General features: G+C 37.8%; 1 protein-coding gene across 2 annotated transcripts in view; it reads right to left on the minus strand.

Moving 5' to 3' along the window:
• Positions 1-23,241, minus strand: part of LOC306879758 (runt-related transcription factor 2-like) — a gene marked incomplete at its 5' end in the record, with an annotated part of 41,329 nt that extends 18,088 nt beyond the window's left edge. The window contains 4 exons of one of the 2 annotated variants that reach the window (XM_079432937.1): positions 1,836-1,940; positions 4,417-4,573; positions 5,849-6,099; positions 23,184-23,241. In XM_079432937.1, the coding sequence (XP_079289063.1) occupies positions 1,836-1,940; positions 4,417-4,573; positions 5,849-6,099; positions 23,184-23,241 (571 nt within the window). Of the gene's footprint in view, positions 1-1,835; positions 1,941-4,416; positions 4,574-5,848; positions 6,718-23,183 lie in introns of those variants that run through there. The other variant, XM_079432936.1, reaches the window with a different exon arrangement.
• Positions 23,242-23,975: the final 734 nt, after the last annotated feature.

Below are 23,975 nucleotides of genomic sequence, written 5' to 3' on the forward strand. Positions count from 1 at the left end.
TTCCTATATGCACAATAACACGGCCTTCAAGCCTTTCAAAACTTCACTTATAGATAAGGCAGGAATAGAGGAAGTCTTCAACATCAAAGACGAGGCCTGTAGTTGCTAGAGGCCATTGTAATACAATGAAGAATCAAGACCATGTACAGCCGTTGTGTCTAAGTCTCTAAATACTAGTACCATATGTGCTCATTGAGAATAGTCTGAAAGTCAGAGAGAGGCAGAAATGTTGTTAGGGATGTGATAGGCTTGATTTCTACGCCAAGACGAAAGTATATATTTTTTCATTATAAAGTAAAACAGCTGCTCGCCAGACCAGTTGGCACTGAGAGATGTAGTAGATTTTTTTCGCTCTTTTATAAGTGCCATTAAAACAAGCTGATGCAAGCACAATGTTACCGTTGTAGAACCTCTGTGCAGACACTAACCTAACGCCCAGACAGACAGCTTGTAAAGATAACACTGACAGACCAGCCGGCTACCATGAAACATCCTGGAAAAGTGTCAATTCTATTATAGTCTGCCTGAAGTCAAAATTTTGTCATTCATGGTGTTGTGCACAATTCAAAGCAGGAATTTGTTTTTGCAGTGGGCCACTCCTAAATTATGGAATTTTATGTTAAAAATATAGAATTATAATTATATACATATTATAAAAATGAAAAAAGTACAATTGAATAAAATACTATATATAAAATATTTTTTAAAAATGTAAAATTGTTAAATTTAAATAATAATTACTATTATAAGTATCAATTATTGAAATATTACATATTTAATTGACATTATGGGAAAATTATCATTGAATAAAACATTATATAAAATATTTTGAAAAATGCATTTACAATTTATATTATACTACTACAATTATTTATTCAACTACTATTACTTATGTATTTAATTTAAATAATTTAGTTTAAATAATATTAAATATTCTCTATTTAATCTTTAATACTGTATTTAAAGATCCATCGAAATGATAAGCACTGATGAATCATTCATATTAATACCTCTAAAATATGGTCAATTTTGATTCATGTTGACTTTAAAATTTTGTTTATCAAGACAAAACTAAAGGACACAAGTCACATGAACAAAGTCAGAACAGATTGATTACGGTTTCCCAAACCTTACAAATTTTGAATTTTTAATGTCTTCTTAGTCACATCACAGTAATGGCTCTCGACTCATTTTACACGGGACACGATAACCTGCAGTTCAGTGAGCGACTCAGTGAGGAAGTGAGTTGTCTGAATGATTCAATCTGATGACTCCAGCATCTGATTAAGAATCATTCAGCGAATGGTTCAACTGATTCATTAAGAAGAAAAGAAACCAGTGACTGGTTCATGAATTGGAGAGCACATGCTACATGAAGTTTTTCCCCTCTCGTCACATACAAGTTCACAACTTTCCAAAAATATTCAATGATTCCACTGAACATCCCATCCCAACTCAAAAATTATAGTATATATATCCAATGAATTCCGCATTAGTCACGGAAGGGATTGTGGAACTTTTATCCATATTTTTAAACATAAAACTGAAAAATTATTGCTATACTTATACTTCTATAAGGTAACAGCAAACCCGAAACCTCCAATCTGTTCAAAGTCATCAATCTGCCTACCCAGAGAGAATTACTTCGGGCAATGATTTCATGACATCAGATTGAGGCCGAAATCAAAAAATAAATAAATCAATCACTAGCACATGCACCGAACGACCGCAAGCCTTTGATGAGGTGCGATTGCGGCCCAACAGAGAGGTGAACGTGATGACAGGCCTCATGGATGTGGTTAGTCACAGCAGTATGTAATATAAGGTGTACTCACTCCTGGGCTCCCGCGGTCCGTCCACCGTGACCTTAATGGCTCTGTGGTAAGTGGCCACTTGCGGTGGGTTTGTGAATACTGTAATCGTCAGGGTGAAGCTCTTCCCTGTGCAAACACAGAAACATTTAAGGGCTTTACTCACTGTCAAAGCAAAACTGAGCACTCTGAGCTAATAATTCAGGGGACATTTAAAGATTTTAAAATTAGCGATAATGACTTCAGCATACTATTTGTGATAGTTTTTTTTGTTGTTGTTGAATTTTAATCTTCTCAGAATGAAGATCAGTGGGCTGCTGGGAAATTGTGCATCACTACAATGTGGGGCATCAGCAATCTAGACAGCTCACTTCCCTAAACACCGTTTCCAGACAATTTGTGCTCTCTGGTGGTTTAACACAGGGGAACAAGGGATTAGCATGACGCTCCAATGGTTCCTACTCATGAATGCCCCTGGTTTGCTGGAGACAGGAAGTAGTGGGTGGAATACTTTGGCAATGCTGAGAAACAGCTGGCAAGACGCGTGGAATCTCAGCACCACACAGCAGCACAGATCTGCTGACACTGATTTTATAAGACTTGGGATCATAAAATATAATTAAATACGACCAAATGGCTCTCATAATGTAAAAATAATTAGCACATATTGGTAATACAATATATAGCATGTTCATTGTGACCTGGAATCTTCTGAAAATCAAAGAAACCTCAAGTGTCAAAAACCATAAAGCTTTATGAATCAAAGGACTAAAAGATTCCCGTTGCTATTTCATTTTTTTTAATGGACTTTAAACACCAATTTTAACCTAAATGTAAAGGTGAGGTGTGTAAACCTTCGTATGTTAAAATATTTTTTATATGAAAAAAATCTTCTTGCCTGCGGCGAGTGACACGAAGAAAAGGCAGGAATGCAAGGTCTGAGGTGAAATGAAATAAATTTGTTTTCCGATCCAGATATCCACTTTTCAAAACGTAACATTAAAATGACTCAGTTTTAACTAGTCGACTAATATTTCCAATGTCAACTAGCAGCACCATTTAACTGACAAGTTGACTAGTCTCGCACATCCCTAATGAATATTATGAATTCAGACATATTATTTTCAGATACTGCTTTTTGCCTACAAAATAGTAAGGAAGTATCCGATTTCGAATGCAGCCTGTGACTCTCAATTTGGCTCAACCAATGGTGTGAGTTTGGAGGCGTGACCATCTGTTTGACTGACCAATTGCAGAGAGGTAAAGTGTTTAGAAAGCATCATTACTTTTAAAAATATTGTGCAGTGATTCTAAAAGCACAAAATAATAAGCTGAACAAATGCGCAAAATTATATAACACACTAAAGACTGTTAGTTTCCGTCAATGGTTTAAGAAACCTTAGTACGGAACGCATAGAGACCTGTAATTTAATGAGTGCATTCTTACCGGCAATGTGGTGATGTGGTTTCACAACGGTGTTGGCTCGTAACTGATAGCTCAGTACACAGACTGACTATAATTATTCTAAGAATGTCATGTGTCCCTGTGTGACCGCATGCCTCTGCTACCAAATTTCCCTGGAGGATTTCTCCACATGACATTGTGCAAGTGTAGATAAACACAAACGATTAAGCTTAATAGAAAAACGCATGATGTGATAATACAGTCTGTAATAGAGTAAGCCTGTGTAAACACACATAAACTGGCATGAAGTGCATTGTTAGTTGCATTAACAGATAAAATGTTGGGCATGCTTGAATGAAATTGTTTTACAGCATTTAAAAAAAAAATGTAAAAACATATGCTAAAATATTTTTAAATAATTGTGTAGGTAAATATGAATTATTATCTCATTTTTGTAACATAGGGTGAATTCAAATAAGGGAAGTCGTGGCCTAATGGTTAGAGAGTCAGACTCGTAATCCAAAGGTTGCGAGTTCGAGTCTCAGGTCTGGCAGGGATTGTAGGTGGGGGGAGTGAATGTACAGTGCTCTCTCAACCTTAAATACCCCGATAGATGAATAGGCACCGAACCCCCAACTGCTCCCCGGGCGCCGCAGCATAAATGGCTGCCCACTGCTCTGGCTGTGTGCTCATGGTGTGTGTATGTGCACTTGGATGGGTTAAATGCAGAGCACGAATTACGAGTATGGGTCACCTACTTGGCCGTATGTCACGTCACTTTCAAAATTGGGACACTTTTTGCCATTGAGATGTCTGGGAAAAAATGGTCCAATTGCGCATTTTAATAAAAAAAATAATTAAATAAATTTGTATTGGCTGAGACTAGATAGTAATTGGAAAGCATCAACTAGGGTCCAGCATCCATGTGAACTTCTTCAATACTGTTTAAAAAGCATCCCAGGATGATATATTTAACATGCATGATACCCATATTTCCATTTTTGGTTATTTTATTACTTGGTAGCTGCTAATATTCTAAAATGAAAGCAGTAATAATAAAATAGGTGTGGCCAAACGTTTGATTGGATTTCACAACCAAGTGTAAACATGCAATGAACGTTAGATTCTCTGGATATGAACACATTTCCCATTGTAACCTGCATGTTAAGGGATTTAAAAGTTGACAAAATATGGACTGACCTCTTCCGCTTCGGCCCACAAAGCGCAGGTCGTTGAAGCGGGCCACCTGGTTCTTCATAACACCTGAGGCATTCCTGAGCTCAGCTGAATAATTCTCATCATTCCCAGCCATTACTGTGACCACCGTCCCATCAGTAACCTCTCCCAGGGCCACCACCTGCGGAGAGAACAATGATGCAACGTTTTATACTGTGCATGTGCATATGCAAGACGCTCTGCTCAGCAGCTTCTTCAGACAGTTCCTGTGAGTTCTGATTAGCAAGATTTATGCAAATAACTGCATAAACAAGCATATTTATGCAGATTTAATATGGAAGGAAATATATGAATTAATTATAATCATTAATAATACTATATGTTACTATTATTCAATTTTTTTTTTTTTATCAAACTTTTAAATACAAAATTGATTGAAGCAGTCTAAAAAGGTGCTGGTGTGAGGGCCTAGAAAAATTATGAATATGATTCATTTATTTAATAAATCTATATTTAGATTTTTCTTGCATGTTTACACTGTGTGCGTGTCTATCATTATCCTTATTAAACATTAATAAGGTTAAAAAATGTAAGTTACATCAGATTTATTACTACATTCGGTACATCAGTTACATGCATATTGCACCTAAGGTGATATGTTTGCATAAGATCTTGCAAAAGTATTTCATCATTACTAATCTAGCTACTAATCAGGCAAATTACCTAACAGCTAACCACACCTGCACAGGCCTGACCATAAACACAAGCCAAGAGCAAAGATTCTGCCACAGGCCAGAATGACACATCAAACATTGAATAATGCCAGAGTTATTTCTTTTTAAACAAAATTTTGTTCCAGTAAAGTCTAGTGCTATTAAGAAACAAAATATGTTCACACACTCTTATTAAAAGAGTATAAATACAAAGGCTCAAAATTCAGTCCACTGACCCACTAACTATCAGTGACAAATTGACAAATTTGTACAACACAAACACATTCAGCAAAACTGACAGAAATTCATAAAAATTATATGGGGTACTTTTTGTATAATTAAAAACTGATGGGTCGCTTTGGATAGATATTGTATTATAAATAATAGCCTAATAATGACAATAAACATCTTCAATCTAAATCCCCAGAGCAAATTACACTTAACAAAATGTGAGTAACACTTTGCATATTTTGCAAAATGATATAATATCATTAATGTTATATAAATATGTTTAGAATATTATATTGTACTTCAATATTTGTCAGCAGTGTGTTAAAACGGCTTAGAAAATTTGATCTGCACAAGCTTCATATTTTTCATTGGTTAAAGTTATGCTGATATAAAAACTAACACACAACAATTTCTGATATAGTGTCCACGTTACACATATTACTTTAATAAATGACTGTATTCATAAAGTCAAACGCATTTTCCAAAATGCCGATTTAAAGACAAGCTCTTACCTTAAACGCAACCGGTAGCGTTTTATTACACCTCCAATGAGAAGGCAAAACCGAGCAGAGAAAGTTTGGACTGTCGGTCCGGACCAGTTCGGCGGGGTGGTCGGCGATGATCTCGGCCATGGAGCGGTTCTCTTGCGCGCGGAGTCTTGGCACCACCGCGCTGTCCTGCTGCTGTTGCTGTCCTGCACTCGAGTTCACATCATTCATCTTCACCGACACCGGCGGACTGAACCTCCGGCCGGCGCTGGGATCTACGGGAATGCGCATCACAACAGTCGAAATTAGCCAAAGCCTAGTGTATGTCCTCTGTTTGCGTGTACGGAGCGCCGTCAGTCCCTCTCCGTGCGCTCAGCGCTGCAGTCTGATGAGTTTGGGAAGTGCTGCGGGTTACACACACTCAAGCAGACTTCAATTGGCGCTTTGCGCGCAGTCGTCATTAACTACGTTTCCTGTATTAAACGGCGCTTAATTCACTGCCACAAGGAGATTTTGTACGGTTCGGTGAGCTCTCCGAAAAGATTTTAAGATTTTATTGTTCATATCATAGCAGATTAGATAAACCTTCAAAAAAGTAATTCAGAAAACCTAGATGTTTCCAGCGGCTCTAGAGCGCGCTGGCACGCAATCGCTTCCAGTCCGGATAAAGGCTTACAATCGCTCGGATTTCCATTACATATAAACAATATGTTACATTAGTATTGCTAATAATAAATATAAGGTGATATTTTGTCTCTGGTGTGTAGGTTCAATTGAGTTTTCCGTAATCGCGCTCCCTGGAGAGCGCGGTATCAAATTAGGCTTTAAAAGGATGAAACGATCGCAGGAGGCGAAATGTTTGTTACATCCAAATGTGGTTGGTCTTTGAAGACAGGGATTTCTCTTTTTTGTGGTTCATATAGTTCCAGCATCATGCAATCATTACACTGATGCCACTCAAACACGTAATGTCCCGATCACATCATAAAATTTCAACTCGAGTCATTCTGCAGCTACAGTACACTGAACATTTCCTATATCTTTAGTCTTTAACTTTGCCTGTGAAAGACTGCATGGCTGTTATCACTTATAATATCTGAATGGTAACAGGATAAATTGCCTCTTGTGGTTCTGAATAGATTCAATTACTGCATTATGAGAAAATATATCATTTTTATGTTTTCCTTGAAATCGGTCACAGAAAGGACGTTATTAAATTAGTCTAGGCACTTTTCTCCATGCACAATGGCAATGGAATATGCATGCTCAGATATTAAACCACACAGTAATTACAATGTGAACCATACAATATTTTGTGTGTGTGTGTGTGTTTTCATATACCAAAAAAGGGCAATTGGACATTTTCAAATGCAGATTATAGCTATTTATCTGTATATGCTAAATTTTAATATTTCTACATACATTTCTGGACAGACACATACTTTAAAGTGATGCCAACAAAAAAATCTCTTGAACATTTCATTATTATAGAACAAGAAAAATAAAAAAATAAAAAAATGTTGACAAAATGCCCCAACAGCTGTGAATATGTTGTCATACTATAAGGGGTAAGGTGTCACATTAATATTATAGATTTTTTTTCAACAATATTTTAAAATATATATAAAAAAAATGTAGCCAACAAATATTTAGATTTATTACATTGAACATACATTTAAAACTTTCCCAACAATTTATATATATAAAAAAACCTCATATATAATGACTTTCATTTGAAGAAACTTAAGTGGAGTTTAACTGAAAATTGCTCATATCTCTGTCTGAGAAAATGTGACTCACAGAGCAACATGCTGGGATAATTTGAGTGAAACATAATGACAGAATATTTTCAGAATCATTTTATACACTTTCTACGCACACCTCTACCCCATAACGCACAGACTACTGTAAACAGGCTGCTGTTTTAATACCCTACAAGCAAAGTTTCTTTTGACTTTCTCCATACACAGCCTTCCATGTTCTGGCAGTGCAACTAAAGCACATGTCATTTAATAACACTAACTCTCCATCTCTCAGTGATACTGTAGATGGCAATCTCTCCCTCTGACTCAACAGGCTCATGGATAGTGATTAACCCAAATCATAAGTGTTGCAATGTGTTTCACACATAAAAAAAAAATTATCCGAATAATAGGTCCATAATTTTGATGGGAGCACAGACACAGCCAAAAACCAAATATGATCCAAACAAAGCATCTAATTATTCTTGGCAGAACCATGCAAGAGACTTGTTTAATCAGTGACAACAGTCAATCAAAATTTTAACAAAGGTTTGACTTGGTACCAACTTCAGCTTTAACATATATCTCAATATTTGAGTAGTAGGGAAAAGCATGAGCATTACATGTGTTATTGAAGAACAGAGAAGTAAAAATGTGAAAGAACAAAGAAAAAGCATGATAGTCACAACTGACACCTTTAGATGTTTGCCATTTTTGCCATGAAAAACAATCAAGTCAACTGCAAAACTATAACAAAATCAAAAGTGATGATCTATAACTGCTTGTTCAGGAATACAGATTCATAACTTCAGATAGAAAACAGGCTAAAGTAGTATGAAAGTTTTTATATGAAAGTCTTGCAGGGTGGCATGAGTGGGGGTGGCGGTGGTCTCATGGGTACGTTTTGAGTATCTTGTACGTGGGAGGGATAGAAAAAGCTGCAGGAAGTACTGACATGCATCTGGCACATTGTTAGTAGAGAGAAAAAATTGTTTGAGTTATACAAGTTGCGATTGAATTACGCTCCATCTCCATTTGCCCCGAGCACCGAAAATGTGTTCAAGATTGGCCAATGTTATTAAAGATCAATTCATAAAAAGATAAATCAGAGTTACGACGGTATTAAAAAACACAATGTGTGCTATTCCAACAGTTTTTCCTGATTTTTGCTCGATCACTGATTTGTTTGGACAATAAAATAAACCTAATGCAAAAAGAGATGATTTATGCTAATAATTCCACACAGATGTGTGCGCTCAATCAGATGCATGCGAGATTCGCGGCTATCGGTGATGCAAATAAAACTTAATAAGAGAAATAAAGCGACTGTCGACATGTCCAAACAGAGAGGCGTGTTAAATCATATACACAACGAGATATCAAAGAGCATTTGTCACATCTGAATCCACTTTGCCGGTACAGTATGGCCGCCATCTGCCAGCAATATCGGCGAGTAGCAGCGAATGCACGTGATTCGAGTGGCTCACTGTGCCTCGAGAGCTCTACCCATTTCTTTTCAGGCGTTTTGTTTGATCTCCTAATGAGCCAAGAGGAGCCCACACAGCTGGCTATGATGTGCTACAAAGATGAGGGGTTAGAAGCCGTCCACCGAGCAAGAACCCCGTATTACTGTGCGCTATTCTGAGCGGTTTGTCACCAGACACTCGCGCTGGATTCCAACCAGCTCAAACGCTGATGATGTGATAAATCGAACGTAACCGAACCCTTATCTGCTGATGGCGTGATAGACCGAGCTCCTAACGGGGTTGACAGCGTAATCCAGCGCGGGGAGCTCGTCAAAAACTGCCAGAGTACTGAAAAAGGCCAGTTTCAACACAACCAGACAAGTAGTCGCGCAAAAAAAAAATGAGCCAGCAACACTTTCCCCTGCTCACGGCGAATTATAAGTGATGATACGGGACAAAGAAACCATTGTTGACTGGTAATGTAAACACGAAGAGATACTGAGCTCCAGGGCTTTAATGATATCCAAATGACTCCAATTCAGATTCATACAGCCCTGGGATTATGTAACGTGCTACATGAGTGTTTTTCTCTGCTTCTTTCTCTTCCCGCATTCTTTCGACGGTTGAGAGGAAAAGTACAGCCACTTAAGTCCCTGGATCAGGGCTCCATTTCACAGTGGTGCATTTTTTGAGACACTTAATTATGGCTTTATGTGGGGAGCAATTTGATGGGGTTATAGAGGCTTCCAATTTGAAATAGTTACTTTCCATCCTTGGCACGCTTCAGGAGAACATGCGAGCGAGCGGGATGGTGATGATTCGTACGCAGAATTCATAGCCTTACCTCATTAGGAAGACCTTCTCAACATCCTTTCAACCCCCAGATTTAATCTGAGCCCATAATTGCCATTTTGTCATTGACTGGTTAGTGACGACATCACTGCAGACGAGACCTTCAGGACTTTGGGTTGCCAGAGAGGCACAAGAACTGGCTCGGAGAGCAAATTGGACCCGTGTTATGGTCGCAAATTTCAGGCACACGATTTTTTGGAAGCGCGTTGCGTTCGTTATGGAAAGTGGAGTGGGGGGCCTGTGGTGGTGGTGGTGATGGAGATGTGGGGGCTGGGTTTTTTTTGGGGGGGGGGGGGGGGGGTGGCAGGCTACAAAGACAATTTCCTTTTTGCTCTCATTGGCATGACTGTCTGCCGCCTCTAGCCTTCATGGAGGTCCTTAATTGAGATCACTTGTACATAAAAATAGGAACAGAAAAGGAACTTTTGCGGCTTGTGAGGGGGAAAAGAGGAATAAAAAGACTGGTAATATGTGACAAAGGCTCCCATTAAAATACCCGTAACACTGAAGTTAAGAATAGGAGATGGAGGGCCGTCGCCATGGTGATGGCTCAGAGATTTATAGTTTTCCTTGACTTCAAGTACTGTGTTAGTGTGCGACTAGTTCTGATCAGTTCACTTCCCCCGCATGAATTGTGTGTGTTGAAAAACATGGCACTGTAATATTTTGATCAGACCTACTTTATAACCAGCATTTGTCGGTGGATAGAAATAAAAAAATTTAAATAAATATTAAGGAAATGATAAAAAGCATGTATATATATGAATTGAGTGTAGTTTTACCTTCTGCTTGCAAACCTCTTTGCATACTGAGTTAACATAGCAAAAGTAAGCTGTCCTATCATTGATACATTTAACATCACAAAACATAGATTTATTAAAGATTTATATAAAAAAAAAGTATTTAAGATATTTAAGGCCAGATTTACTAAACAGGGCAAATTAGCATTAGAGCGCAATTCCATAAAAGCACCGATGGGAGGGGAAAATTCTGCAGTTGATTTACTAACAATGTGCACATTAAAGAACACAGGCAGCCAGATCTTTTCAATAATGACTAGCACAATCTACCAAGAGCAGCGCAAATTACCGCCTGCTTTAAGACATGCTTTTTGTGGGGCGTTAAAGAATGGCGCAAATACCAGTAATGTGACGAGTGCAAACATTAGTAAATCATATTGCGTTATTCATTTTAATACTCTCCTCCCATAAATTTTGCATCTGAAAGGGAAACTCCTACAAATGCATATTCATTAAAATCAGGCACAAAAATACTGGTGTCCACACCTTTTCAGCACTAATTCTTCACTGCACGTCTTTAGTAAATCCTGACAGAACTATTTTAACGCCAAACGTTTGTAAATAAATTTGTTAACGCTTGTCAGTAAATCTGGCCCTAAGTTTACTGGTCTAGAGATGCCAGCGGATTTTTTTTTAAATTTGTGATTCTTTCTGCCTTTTTCAAAGTTTTTACATAGTCTTTGTCACTTTATGAGTCATCAAATCATTGAATAGATTCATTCAAAACACTGAATGATTTAATGACTTACTCATAAAGACTATCAGTAGTTTTGTGTTTTGAATGAAGCAGCTGATCGAATGATTTAGGGGCTTACTCATAAAGATGGTCTATAATTTTGATACTGAATGAATCAGTAGTTTGAATTAATCGACTGACTGAATGATTCAACGGCTCACTCATAAAGATGCCCACCAGTTGTGTTCCTGAATGAGTGTTTTGAACAAATTGGTCGATCTAATGATCCAATGGCTCACTTATAAAAACTGTCACTAGTTTTTGTACTGAAGGAATGAGTGTTGTAAATGAATCGAAAGATTGAATTATTCAATGGCTCACTCATAAAGACAGTAACTAGTTTTGTTTTTGAATGAATCAGTGTTTTGAACAAATCAGCTGACCGAATGATTCAATGGCTCATTAATAAAAATGGTAACTAATTTTGTTACTGAATGAATCAGTGTTTTGAATGAATCAGTTGGTCAAATGATTCAACGGTTCACTAGTGATGACGGTCAGTAGGCCTAGTTCATTCACCGAATTCCCTGAATGAACCGAAACACTGGTTCACTCAGCAATGCCATAACTGTGGTTTGCTCTCTGTGTTAGTTCTGCTTGAAATAAAATAAAAAATAAAATAAAATGAAAAGTAACTGTGTAATGAGCAATACTGTGTAATGCAAGTTACTCAATATTGGCTTCTTTTTTATTAAACTAAAAAAAGTATTATTACTTAAGAGGTAAAATACTGCCTTTTTTGGTTACTGGTCTGTGGTTTTATCATCCAACACCTCACAATACCTAAAATAAAATATTCACCCTACAAAAGGGGTCTTCCCTTTACATGCATAGGTTAGAGGTTGCATATCCAACTGATATCTACTGCTTTGTAATTGAGCGAGTGTAGATTAGTGATTTATTCAGCCTGAGGAATAATCAAGGGATCAGTCTATAGCAGACCCTCACACCAGGCACTCCTGGACAAGGGTCGGGTATCACTTCTGTACACGAGTGTGCTTATTTTGGACCAGATTAACCTTGAGAATTTCACCTCACACTTTCCCCTTCCGCTGTGGATTGCACGGCTCTACTTCCTCTCTGAAACGGCCCGGTTAGTTGAAAAATATTTATAGTTATTACGCCGTTCTCATGTATCCACAGTCAGTTAGTTCTATTTTGTGTGCAAGGTAAAACTAATAGCAGATTTATGTGGGGGGATTTCACCTCATCCCGCAGTAGATTGAGGATGATTTATTGGCTGTATATATAAACTACTGATGGATTGAGTAACTGGAGGACAACCAAAACAGGCAGGTATCCAGAAAGCAACTCGCAAGGGAACTATCGCCTATCACCTCACTGCTGTACAGCTCTGGCTTTATTTCGCTGTTTGGATGCAGGACGGCTCGTGCTCAGGTGTTTAAAATAGAAAAAGTCTGGCTGAAAGGAAAAAAGAGAAAGTCAGGATATTACAGCTGCTGCAAAGAGTTGCTTTCTCTTGTACGTAAACCTTAGGAAACGGTAAAATGTAACCTGGCCATGTGCACAGCAGTGGATTAAATTAAATATTCCAGCACGTCAAAAGTCTGTGGAACCAGGTGATTTGCCTGGCTACTGGTCTGTTATTTCTTTTGCATAAAAATAAGGCTGCCATTGTTTGCTCGAAATCGAATCATTGTCATGGGGAGCAAACCTGTCCAGCTTTCTATTCTTTCAAGACATTTCAACTAGCGTTGGTCGTCCCTGGTGCTTAAGGGAAAATGGTAACACAATCCAAAAACCTAAGTTTAAAAAATAAAAAATTTGGTCTTCCCAGTCTCCGACTCTCGTGATGGTTATGGCAACAGGCTAAATGTGATAGCAGGGAGGTAATTGAGAGAAAATGCTACTGCAAGTATAGGGTAATGATACTACCACAATGACTTTAGGGTTTGGGAATGTTTTCTTTCGGAACCGACTCTGTTACGGGAAGCAGACTTCACACAAAAGGATTATTTCAAAGCAGTGGTGTTTATTGACAGCAGAGTATTCAACGGATGATGAGATAGTAGGTATTACGTGCAAATATACGTTGTAGGAAGAGATGAATAGATAACTGGACTGAATTGGCTTGACAGGAACTTGTAGACGTTGGGAGAACCACACACCTCACTGTGAGACAAAGACTAGGCTAGAAGGAGATCGTTAGAAGGAACTGGAACCAAGAGACGGATGGTCAAGATGCTGGAGGGAACACAGTAGGTAAGTAGACAGGCAGGGAAGTAGACAGGCAGGCAAGTAGACAGGCAGGCAAGTAGACAGGCAGGCAAGTAGACAGGCAGGGAAGTAGACAGGCAGGGAAGTAGACAGGCAGGGAAGTAGACAGGCAGGGAAGTAGACAGGCAGGGAAGTAAGCCGCTGTGATAGCATTCAGGAGTCCACTTCATAGGACCGTGTAAACGAGACCGGATCTCTGAGTGATGCGAGATGTGTGGCTTTTACGGTGCGTGGTAATGAGAATCCAAATGACGTGCAGGTGTGTTCAATCAATGGTCAAGTGAAACCAGGTGAGGGCGTGTGCTGTGATTGGTGAGAGAGCAGGACAGACAGATCCGTGACAGACTCCAGCCTGCAAAGATTACATTCATGCTCTTTGAACTCTCTCACACTGTTACAGCACTGGAAGTTGATTGAATATGTTTAAATACACAAATACAAATGGCCAAAAAAAGTCATAGGTTCTCAGCACGCAGACATCTCTTTTTATATCCACAGCAAGATAAAAAGTTATTGTGTCACTTTGGATCACTTTGGTCCTTGCTGAATAAAAGTATTAATTTCTTTCTTTAAAAAAAAGTCCCTAAACATTTGAATGATATATACTTTTATGTCTTTATTGACCATTTCAGAGTGCTTTATGGGATTGGTTTCACTGGTGTCTTCACCAAAATATTAATTCTCTGTCTGCACAAAAATGACATGCGGATATTCTCGAAGGCACCCCTGAAGATGATACACAAGTGAACGTGTTCCAATAGATTGAAATGTTTAATGACTTTTGTAGCTCTTTTCTTGCAGCTACACTGAAACTATAGTAAATGCAAAAGTCTTTGCTTCATGCAAAAGTTGGAGCAATTTTTCTGCAGCAGCCAAAATGTGCACCACATTTTGAAATCCAAATTATATATAATTTAGGGTGTTGAACCAAACTCAGAAGAATTTCAGTTTGTGAGGGAACATTTGACTGACTTCCCGAATCCCATTGGGAGAATTTATATTATTGGTAATCACTGCACTTTTGGAGAGATACGCCTGTGGTTTGCCTGTGACATACCAGGGCAATCTAGACATTTTCAGAATTGAACAAAATGACTCTTTGGCATTTAACTGCAGGGATCTCAGATGTCTCAAATTCACCGCGTTGTATTACTCTTTTTATTTAACTCCTAAACTGGAGGGGTTAAACAACAAGACGACTGAATTATAAGAATTTGTTAAGGCTTACAGCATGCAAAATTGTGACTTTCTGAAATGCAATATTTATTCTCTACACCTCATGATCATTTTAACATTATTAATAAAAAAGGATAATATTTTATGTTTAGTATTTAATAAATAAACCATGAAATATCAAAACTTTCTAGCAAAACTTACTCCAATATATTTACAATATTGATTTTTTTTCTCTCCATAAAGATGCTGTGACTGGGGGCAAAAAAATTTAATTATCCTTGTGAAGATCTCCTCTAGACATCAAGATCTTGATCTAAATGTGCAACACATCTAAAGTCTAATTAAATCAACATAAGTTACTTTGCTGATTAAAAACCCTGGAGGCCATCCAATGACTAACTAATTATACATGTTTATTGTGTAACTGGCTTCAGGGCCAGACTGTGAGATCTTTATAAAACACCAATTTCACCAATCAAATGGAAATAAATCACACAAAATAACAGAATACAGTGAAAACTTTCTGTACTTTAAAAACAGTAGCCTCCTATGAACTTCCCCTCAAGGAACTATAAATCAATGCTTCTCAACCCAACATGTGCAGGTCTGTTCTGATTGGTTTGGAGACATAGAGATAGCAGCAAAAATAAAACACTAAATACAAATAATATGCAAATGTGCATTTTCCTATTCAGTATGTCATTTTTTCTGTCTTTTTTTTTTTTTTTTGCATATTTGATTGATAACACTAGCTAAACGTTGTGAAATAAAATAAATACATATTTTGCTACTATGTTAGGTTCTGAAATAAAACCAGTTGAGAACCACTGCTCTAAATAATGTCTAAGCCTGAAAAAAAAAAAAAAAAAAAAATGCAACAAACTTTTTGCTCGCAATTCTGAGAAAAAAACTGCAAGATATAAGTTCAGAATTCTTCATTTTTTTTCTAGCAATTATGAGTTTACATCTCACAATTCTGTTTTTTTTTGTTTGTCAAAATAAAAATATATATATATTTTTTTTATCTCAGAGTGACTTTTTATTTCAGAACACTTCTTCTCACAATTTCTGAATTTATATTTCACAATTGCGTTTTTTTCTCAGAATTGCAAGTTTATATGTTGAAATTGCAAGTTATAAATATACAAATTGCTTATTATAAATTTGTAAGTTGAGTTAACATGTAGGAATTGGCTTTCAAAATTCTGTATAATTCTGTTTTATGATAAATAAAAAAACAAAAAAGGTAAATACAACCTTATCTCAGTATCTTGTTTGCAATTTCGTTTGTCACAATTCCGATTTTTCATTACAAAAAAGGAAGTTTATATCTCACAATTGCGAGATACAAGCTTGCAATTAGTTAACGAGTTAATACCTTGCAATTCTGAGTTTAAATCTCACAATTCTGAAAAAAAAGTCTGATTTGTGAGATAAAAAGTTGAAGTTAACTTTTTCATTTTTTAATCCTATGGCAGAAACACGATTCCATAACACGTAGACCCAAACACAAAAAGAAATGCGCACACTAAGCATGATGACACATCACCACAGGGTCGTGCTGAAGGCAAAGAGCAGTAAAGATATGGCTCTGTTAGACTTGGGTTAACCGTACTGTAATTCTGAAGCCCTGAGGATTGTCCCAGTGGCCATTTGGTTGCTGTTTACCAACGAGATAAATTCCACTGTCCCTGAAGGGGAAGGTCATGGGCAGCACGTGGGCTGAGTGTGTATACCGGTGGTCAAGTGTAGGTTGTATGAACATGTGGCTAGAGCGTGCTCACATATATGTGGGATTGTTTTAAGGACTATTTGAATACAGATGAGAACAGGCTGCATAGTTTCCACACAGGCTCTTCTGGCCGCTTGTTTCTCAATTCATTGTGATTAAAAGAAAATTGTGAAATTGCAAAGCAACATGATGCCAGTGAGAAAAACAGTAAGATCAAGCGCTTCTTTATAAACTACAATATTTGGTGAGATCTTCATGTTTTCACACTCTAAGACAGTATTTTATTTTTTTTGTACTAACAACAATTACCACTTTAAATACACTGTTACCACAGTTTATTGCTTTTTAAGTTGTGATTAATTTGAACTTTGGCACATAATGGATGACAGACCAAAATATGACTAAAGAAAGCGTATTTACGCATGTCAAGTATAATTTTCCCAGACAATATTGCCTTTCTTCTAAAGAAAAAAGTGACATTAAGAAGAAAAACACTGGCCTGAGAATTCTGCTGTCAGTTAAATGCCATCATTCTTTCTTTGAAGTGCATTTTCTCACAGAGAGCTTCTGTTGTCACTAAGAGTTTAAAACAATAGCCGGGTTTCCATCCACATATTTTTATGCAAATTTTGGGATACTGCATAAAAATCTTGCATGAAAACACCAAAACATCAAAAAGAAAAACTCTTGAAGACAAACTACGATGGAAACATTTTACCAAATGTTGCACGTTGCTCTGTTCACAAATTGTTTTTGCAATATTACAATTTTAAGAAAATATATCGGCAAATTACTGTATTTGGTGAAGAGAGAGATCAATCCCATAAAATAATTTTCCCAAAAAATATTAAGCAGCACAACTGCTGCACAAAAGGTTTCTTGAGCAGCAAATCAGCATATTAGAATATGATTTCTGAAAGATCATGTGACACTGAAGAGTAATGATGCTGAAAATTCAGCTATGCATCACAAGAATAGATTACATTTTAAAACCTATATTTAAATAGAAAACAGTTCACTTAAATGGTAATAATGTTTCACAATATTACAGTTTTTACTGTATTTTTGATCAAATATATGCAGCCATCTTCAAAAACATAAAAAAAGGGAAACGCTTGTTTTGTTTACTGTGTGGAGACGTGCTGATATCGCGTTTGGTCTCGTTCTGTCTCGCGTATCTTCTCAGTGGCTGCTCTTGCTTGGCTATTTATTGTGAAAAAATAAGGAAAGTGTGTCCAGCTAAGTTCAATTAGTATTTTGTTAGATGGGTATACAAAAAAGCTTAGTTTACCGCGGCAGCGGTCGCGTGAAGTCCTCCTCATGTGATGACCGAAGAGTGTAAAGACCATCGACTCTACCGTGCGACTCCACCGGGCTGGGACACCGGCAAAGGATATAAGTATCACTGTTGATTTCTCCTCTTTTCTGTTTCAGTTTTTATAACCATTTCTTACTGTGTAATTAAGTTGTTGTTTTTAGTATGTGTGTTTGGCAGTGTTATTTCTTAGGATTACATTTACACATTTAGCAGACGCTTTTATCCAAAGCGACTTACATTGCATTCAAATTCAAGTTCCCTGGGAATCGAACCCATGACCTTGGCGTTGCTAGCGCCATGCTCTACTATTTGAGCTACAGGAAAGTTTTATTGGATTATTTTATATAGCTTTAAAGGATTACTGATAAATGTAAAGTTGTTTACATCCTAAACATCGAACTTGTAAAGTTCGATGCTCAGGATGCCCTCTTAGTAGACAGTTGACAGCAGCTCACTAGCTTTTGGAACAGAGCTGATGTGAAAAAAACAAAACAATTACAATAAGCTTTAAATCCTCTGGGAAGTTTCTTGTTAAATCAGTGTTTTTGCCGTTCTCTCGCCTAAGAGAACAGACATTCCATTTCCCACATGCACATCAAAACAACACAGAGACATGCACGCCACCAACAAATCAACTAATGTGCTGTAATTACATGTTACCGCTTTGAAGTGCCTAGCATTTGCTGCCCGTGCATATTTACCCTTACTATTCAAAGAACATTAAAGAGCATCTAAAATAAAACTCAGGAGGACATGTTGGAGTGTAAAGGCCTGTCCTGTTTGACTGAAGTTAAAGTGCTGTTTTGAAGACTTGAAAGGCTTTCTTTCTGTATCCCGTCTGAATATGTGTTGAGTAAAAGTGAATTGAGAGCTGAAAAGAGGATCCCAGCCCCATGCGCGGATTTCCCAGGACACTGTTGACGTGACATCAAAGGCAATTACCGAACACAATGACAAGGTGTGCGCTCTCCTTCCCTCTCTCTGGACTTTGTGCTGCGTGCATATTTCATTTCGGCCTTTGTGAAAGTGCGTGTGGGCCGCTGTAGGCGGGAACGCCTCCCAGAAACCTTTGTGTCCGGTGCGGGACGCAGCGCAGATGTCATGTCAGTGATTCAAGTTTTTTTTTTTTTTACAACAGATAGGGGCCTTTTGTGCCGAGTGTGATTGAGCTATTGCGTTTAAATGTGTGGGAGGAAACAAGACGAGGGCGATGAAGATGACACAAAGGCCTCCACCGAAGCAGATGGGTGGTGTCTGATCTGGCTGTTTGTCTCCTGTGACATACTACTGCGCCAGCTCTGAGGCGCAAGGTGATCCCTTGCCTTTTTTACTTCTTCCTGTTCGTGTCACTGGGCTGCTCAGATTACAGCATTAGGCTTGTGTAGGCGTCCAGAGCCAGGGCTGGCTTCCCACTGCCAACAAACTACTCTTCAGGTGTGCAATTGATCCATTTAACACCTCTACCCTTAAGGGCGTGTGTGGGATGGTAATTGAATCAAATTAAGAGATGGTACCTGTTGCATCGTGAAGCTATATGTCCAGCCTTTGTCATTTCCGGCGCTCAGTCTGTGCATATGCTGAGACCGTGACAAAAGAGATCGGTTTCATGCTCTTCAGCTGTATGACTAAGTGCATTAATCAAATTACCTCTTCCTTTTCTCATTCATCAGTTCCTACCAGCTTCATCTGGAAGATCAAAGGCCGGTGTCCGACACTATAATACATCCCACCCATGTTAATCAAAATTTAACAGGCGTTATTTATTATTTATCTAATTTCAGCGGTGTTGTAAAGTCAAGTCAAATTATGAAAAGTGCTATACAAATTGATTTATATACAGTAGCGCTTTTCATATGCATCGTTTCGAAGCATGCTTTGGACTTCTGAAATGGAAATGAATGTTACATTTGCATCTGATGTTTTCATCAACACCATTTATCTAAGCAGCCAATGCTATAATATTTTGGTGAAAATTCTGTTGTCATTTACTCACCCTCAAGTCCTTTCAAACCCGTATGACTTACTTAATCATAAAAGAAAACATTCTGAGTAATGCTGATGTCCAAAAAACATCAGACCCCATTGACTTTCATTGTACAGATAAAAATATCTGTAAATGTCTTCATTTATGTTTCAAAGAAGAAAGTAAGTCATACAGGTTTGGAACTACATTGAGTTAATATTGACAAAATGAACATTTTGGGGTGAACTATCACTTTAACATCTTTTTTATAAAACCAAGTCAAAAACTCAAGTTCTCAAGTTTAAACATTTTTAAACACTTTTTTTTTTTTTAATATTGAAGAACATTAATATTCAATATTATAACAATATGAGTCAATCATAAAGATTACAAGAACATAGGTTGCAATTATAACCTTAACATGGTAATTGGACAATGTCGTGGCACTGCTTCCTGTCATGTGACTTTCCTCTTTTTGATTTTTCAATTCAAACTGCACAAACCAAAAGAAAGAAAGAAAGAAAGAAAGATCATGGACCTACATTTTTAGCAATATATACATCTGGCTGTGCTTGTGAAGCATTTCGTATGTAAAATTATCCCATGGTAGAAGTTATTATTTAGTAAGAATGTACAATAAGTGAGATAGATAGATAGATAGATAGATAGATAGATAGATAGATAGATAGATAGATAGATAGATAGATAGATAGATAGATAGATATATAGATAGATAGATAGATAGATAGATAGATAGATAGATAGATAGATAGATAGATAGATCCAGCCTCACTTTCATAATTTTAATGATATTTGTTACAGATTTTTTATTTATTTTGATTAATGAATAAATCAGCAGTGATTAAGGAGATTGTAACCTCAAAGTCCTTTCATAAACGATGTAATTTACACACAAAGCTCTACCTGACTATTAGTAAATGAATCCACCCAAAGGACCATTCAATATCTAAAAATTGCTGTCAAAATTACATGTTTGCTCGCCAGCTACAATTAAATAGCACTAAATGAATATGGCTTTGATGATATTTTTAGATGGTCTTCTCCTTCACAGAAGCTGCAGCTCAGGCTCAGAGATTTTCCCCTCGCTTCAATTACCTATTGATGAGAGGGCTTCCCTGTTGGCACTGCTTTGGAAAAAGTAAGTCTGGTTTGCTTTTAAGATGTCTCAAGAATGACGGCGGGCGGTGGGATCTGAGCAGGCGATGCATGCAACAGAAGCTGCCTTTTAATACTCGTCTGATGTTGCTCTCAAATTATTTGGGATTCTTGGATTCTCTGGAATGCTTATGGACTTTGAGTCTCTAAACAGTCTTCTTTTCTTTCATCAGTCTTAGCTTTTTTTTTTTTTAAATGTCTCCCTTACATTTTTGCCAAATGATAATTGCTACCATGGGATAATTGTCAATATTGTATAGTTCGGTTTTGATAATGAGCAACAAAATATGCCCTGGAGAAACCTAGCGAGTCTATCTCATGCCACACATGTAGACAATTACTCCACACCCATCTGCCATTAGGCAGCGTTACAGAGAATGTTTTCTACTTAATTAAATCCAAATCTCTCAATAGTGGAGCCTGAATGAAATATAATGTGTCTGTTTGGGTCTGGTTTCTTTTCTACTGCCTTCTTCATTGGAGGTGATATCTATCAGCTCACACTAACATGAAAAGTTTAAAAGTCTCTCATTTTAGATTAGTTAAAATATTTCAAATGTATTCATTAAATATATTGCAAATATGTAAACTGTTGAATGCAGCAGTCAACAGTCAAATTGATCAAAATGTGTTTAACACACACCATTTAAACTTTACAGAGACCTCAATGCTGTGTTTAAAATAATACTACTACGTTTAAAATTAGCCTTTTATTTTAATCATATTTGTCTAATATGTTCCTCTGACCTGATTAATTCTATCAAGCAGGTAACATAAAAATAAGTTTCAATTCAAAATTACATAGTCACAATAAAACTTATTAATTAAGTTAATAAGTGTTCCCTATTCTAAAGTGTTACCATAACTTTCTTACATTTACTCATGTTTTATATCTCGGGTCTTTAAAAACACACATAGAAGTAAATTATTTCATGAAGGACATATGAAGCAAGTTGTCAAGTTGAAATAATTTTTGAGCTATCAAACAGGACTGGTTGTCTCTGATAACCCAAAAAGATCATGAGGGTTAAACAGATCTGGAACCAGAATGCTTTTATCCACCAAATATAAGATGATGCTTTAAAACAAAACATGGCTATTTTAAAACTCTCTGAGCATTATAAAAATATCACAAATCACTGAGAATTTAAACCAAGCATCTACTGTACATCTCGTAATAAAACCACACAGAAACTCAACAAAGTGAGGGTCTCAGGTGGGCTTTTACTATGCATCTGTACAAACCACAATCAAGACATGCTGCCCTACAGCAGGCGCTAAGATTTCCTCGTCCCATTCTCATCCTGGTCTAGTCTCACCCCTGGGAGCCTGCCGAGGGTCAGAGGTTAACATGCTAATAGATGGCACTAATTGCTGCAAGTGACTCTCGGGTTTGTGTACGGCTGAGAAAAGCACGCGTGCTGAGGGAACAGGCCTCGCACAGCTGTGTTTGGAAAGCAGACTTTCAGACTCGAAAACGGCTTTATAACATTTCTCTTGGAGGATTCGGCAAAACCCATACATCAGAATGAATGGGCTCTCTTACTTTTTCTCCATGACATGAGAAAGTCTTTTTTTTTAATGCACAGTATGGATTTGTGCTTGCCTGGTAGTTAGTTTTATAAAATTTCAGACATTCTTATATAAATATAATATTTCTGCTCAGCATGAGGTGTCAACAAACATTAATAAATTATATTAAATAAAATAAAAATTACAGATATATATAGTTTGAGAAAGATGCATAGAAAAGATGTGCACACTCTATTTTGAATTGAATACATTTTGCAAAGAATATCTAGTACATTTCTCAACTTTTTAAGATTTTATGGTGGCTTTCTCAACTGTAACCCTTCTGGGATTTCAGCATGTACACACCCACAAATCTAACGGTCAATGCCAAACATTAACTTGTTTGAAGTTGCTTTTATATTAGATTTCACACGCCTGCATTTTGATGCACATCCCAAAAAGCATGCATTACACCGAAAATGACACTCCAACACCCGATCTTCCCTACATCGGGTTCCTGCACGCCGATGGCTGGCCTAGCCGAATGTTTGTAAACATCAACACATGATTGCTGCCTCTCAAAACGCAGATCCTTATTATACGCTCTACTGCATGGTCAAAAACAGAGTGAAAACCTCGGGCACTTACCCCAGAAGAAGTTCTGCTGACATGGGGTCACAGAACTAAAGAGGCTGTTGGATGCCATGGTCACCCAAATTTCGCTTCTCTGCGGTTTTCGGTGACCCTTATGTTGAGAGCGAACGGCGTGCCAGGGGAAGATGCAAAAAAGGAAAAAACATCCACAAGAAATGCGTTTTTGTATCAACTATTTTCATGACCACAAGTAATGACCAGTTCTGGTTTAGGAAAAAATGCAAAAATCTGTCGCCTTATTGGACAGCACGGAGCCAAGCTCGCTGCAGAGGATAGTGCGGTCGAAGCGTACTTACTGGTTGGTGCGGTCCTCAAACCTGAAGTTGACCGGAGACAGTTAACCATTTACGCGCTGCCATGCAAAAATCCCGAGCCGAGCTTTTCTGCGGTTCTGTGGTTGCTCGGGAGGTGAGCGGAGCCTTCACACAAACCCAAAGAGGCACGAGCCTTTAAAAAATCTTTTTTCTTTCCCTCAGAACACTGTCACTGGAGAAGCAGGGTCACATGCTTGTGACATCACTGGAGTCGTGTGGGCCAACTTTTTTCCTTCCTCTGTTTTCCTTCTTCTGGAGACGCGTGGTTCGCCGGCTCTTCCTGGCACTGGAGAGAGAAGGGGTGGGTGTGATGCTGCCGCTCAAACCTCGTGAGTCATGAGGCTTCGGAGGGGGGCGTGAATGCCGAGCGTCTCCCTCTGCTCATACGCACGCTCGCGCTTCTCTCCCTGCTGCTCTCTCCCTACCTCTCCATCCTTCTTGGTCGGCCAGCGTGCTGCAGCCTGTCTCCGCT

The sequence above is a fragment of the Barbus barbus genome (assembly GCF_936440315.1).
Source record: "Barbus barbus genome assembly, chromosome: 14".
NCBI lineage: Eukaryota > Metazoa > Chordata > Actinopteri > Cypriniformes > Cyprinidae > Barbus > Barbus barbus.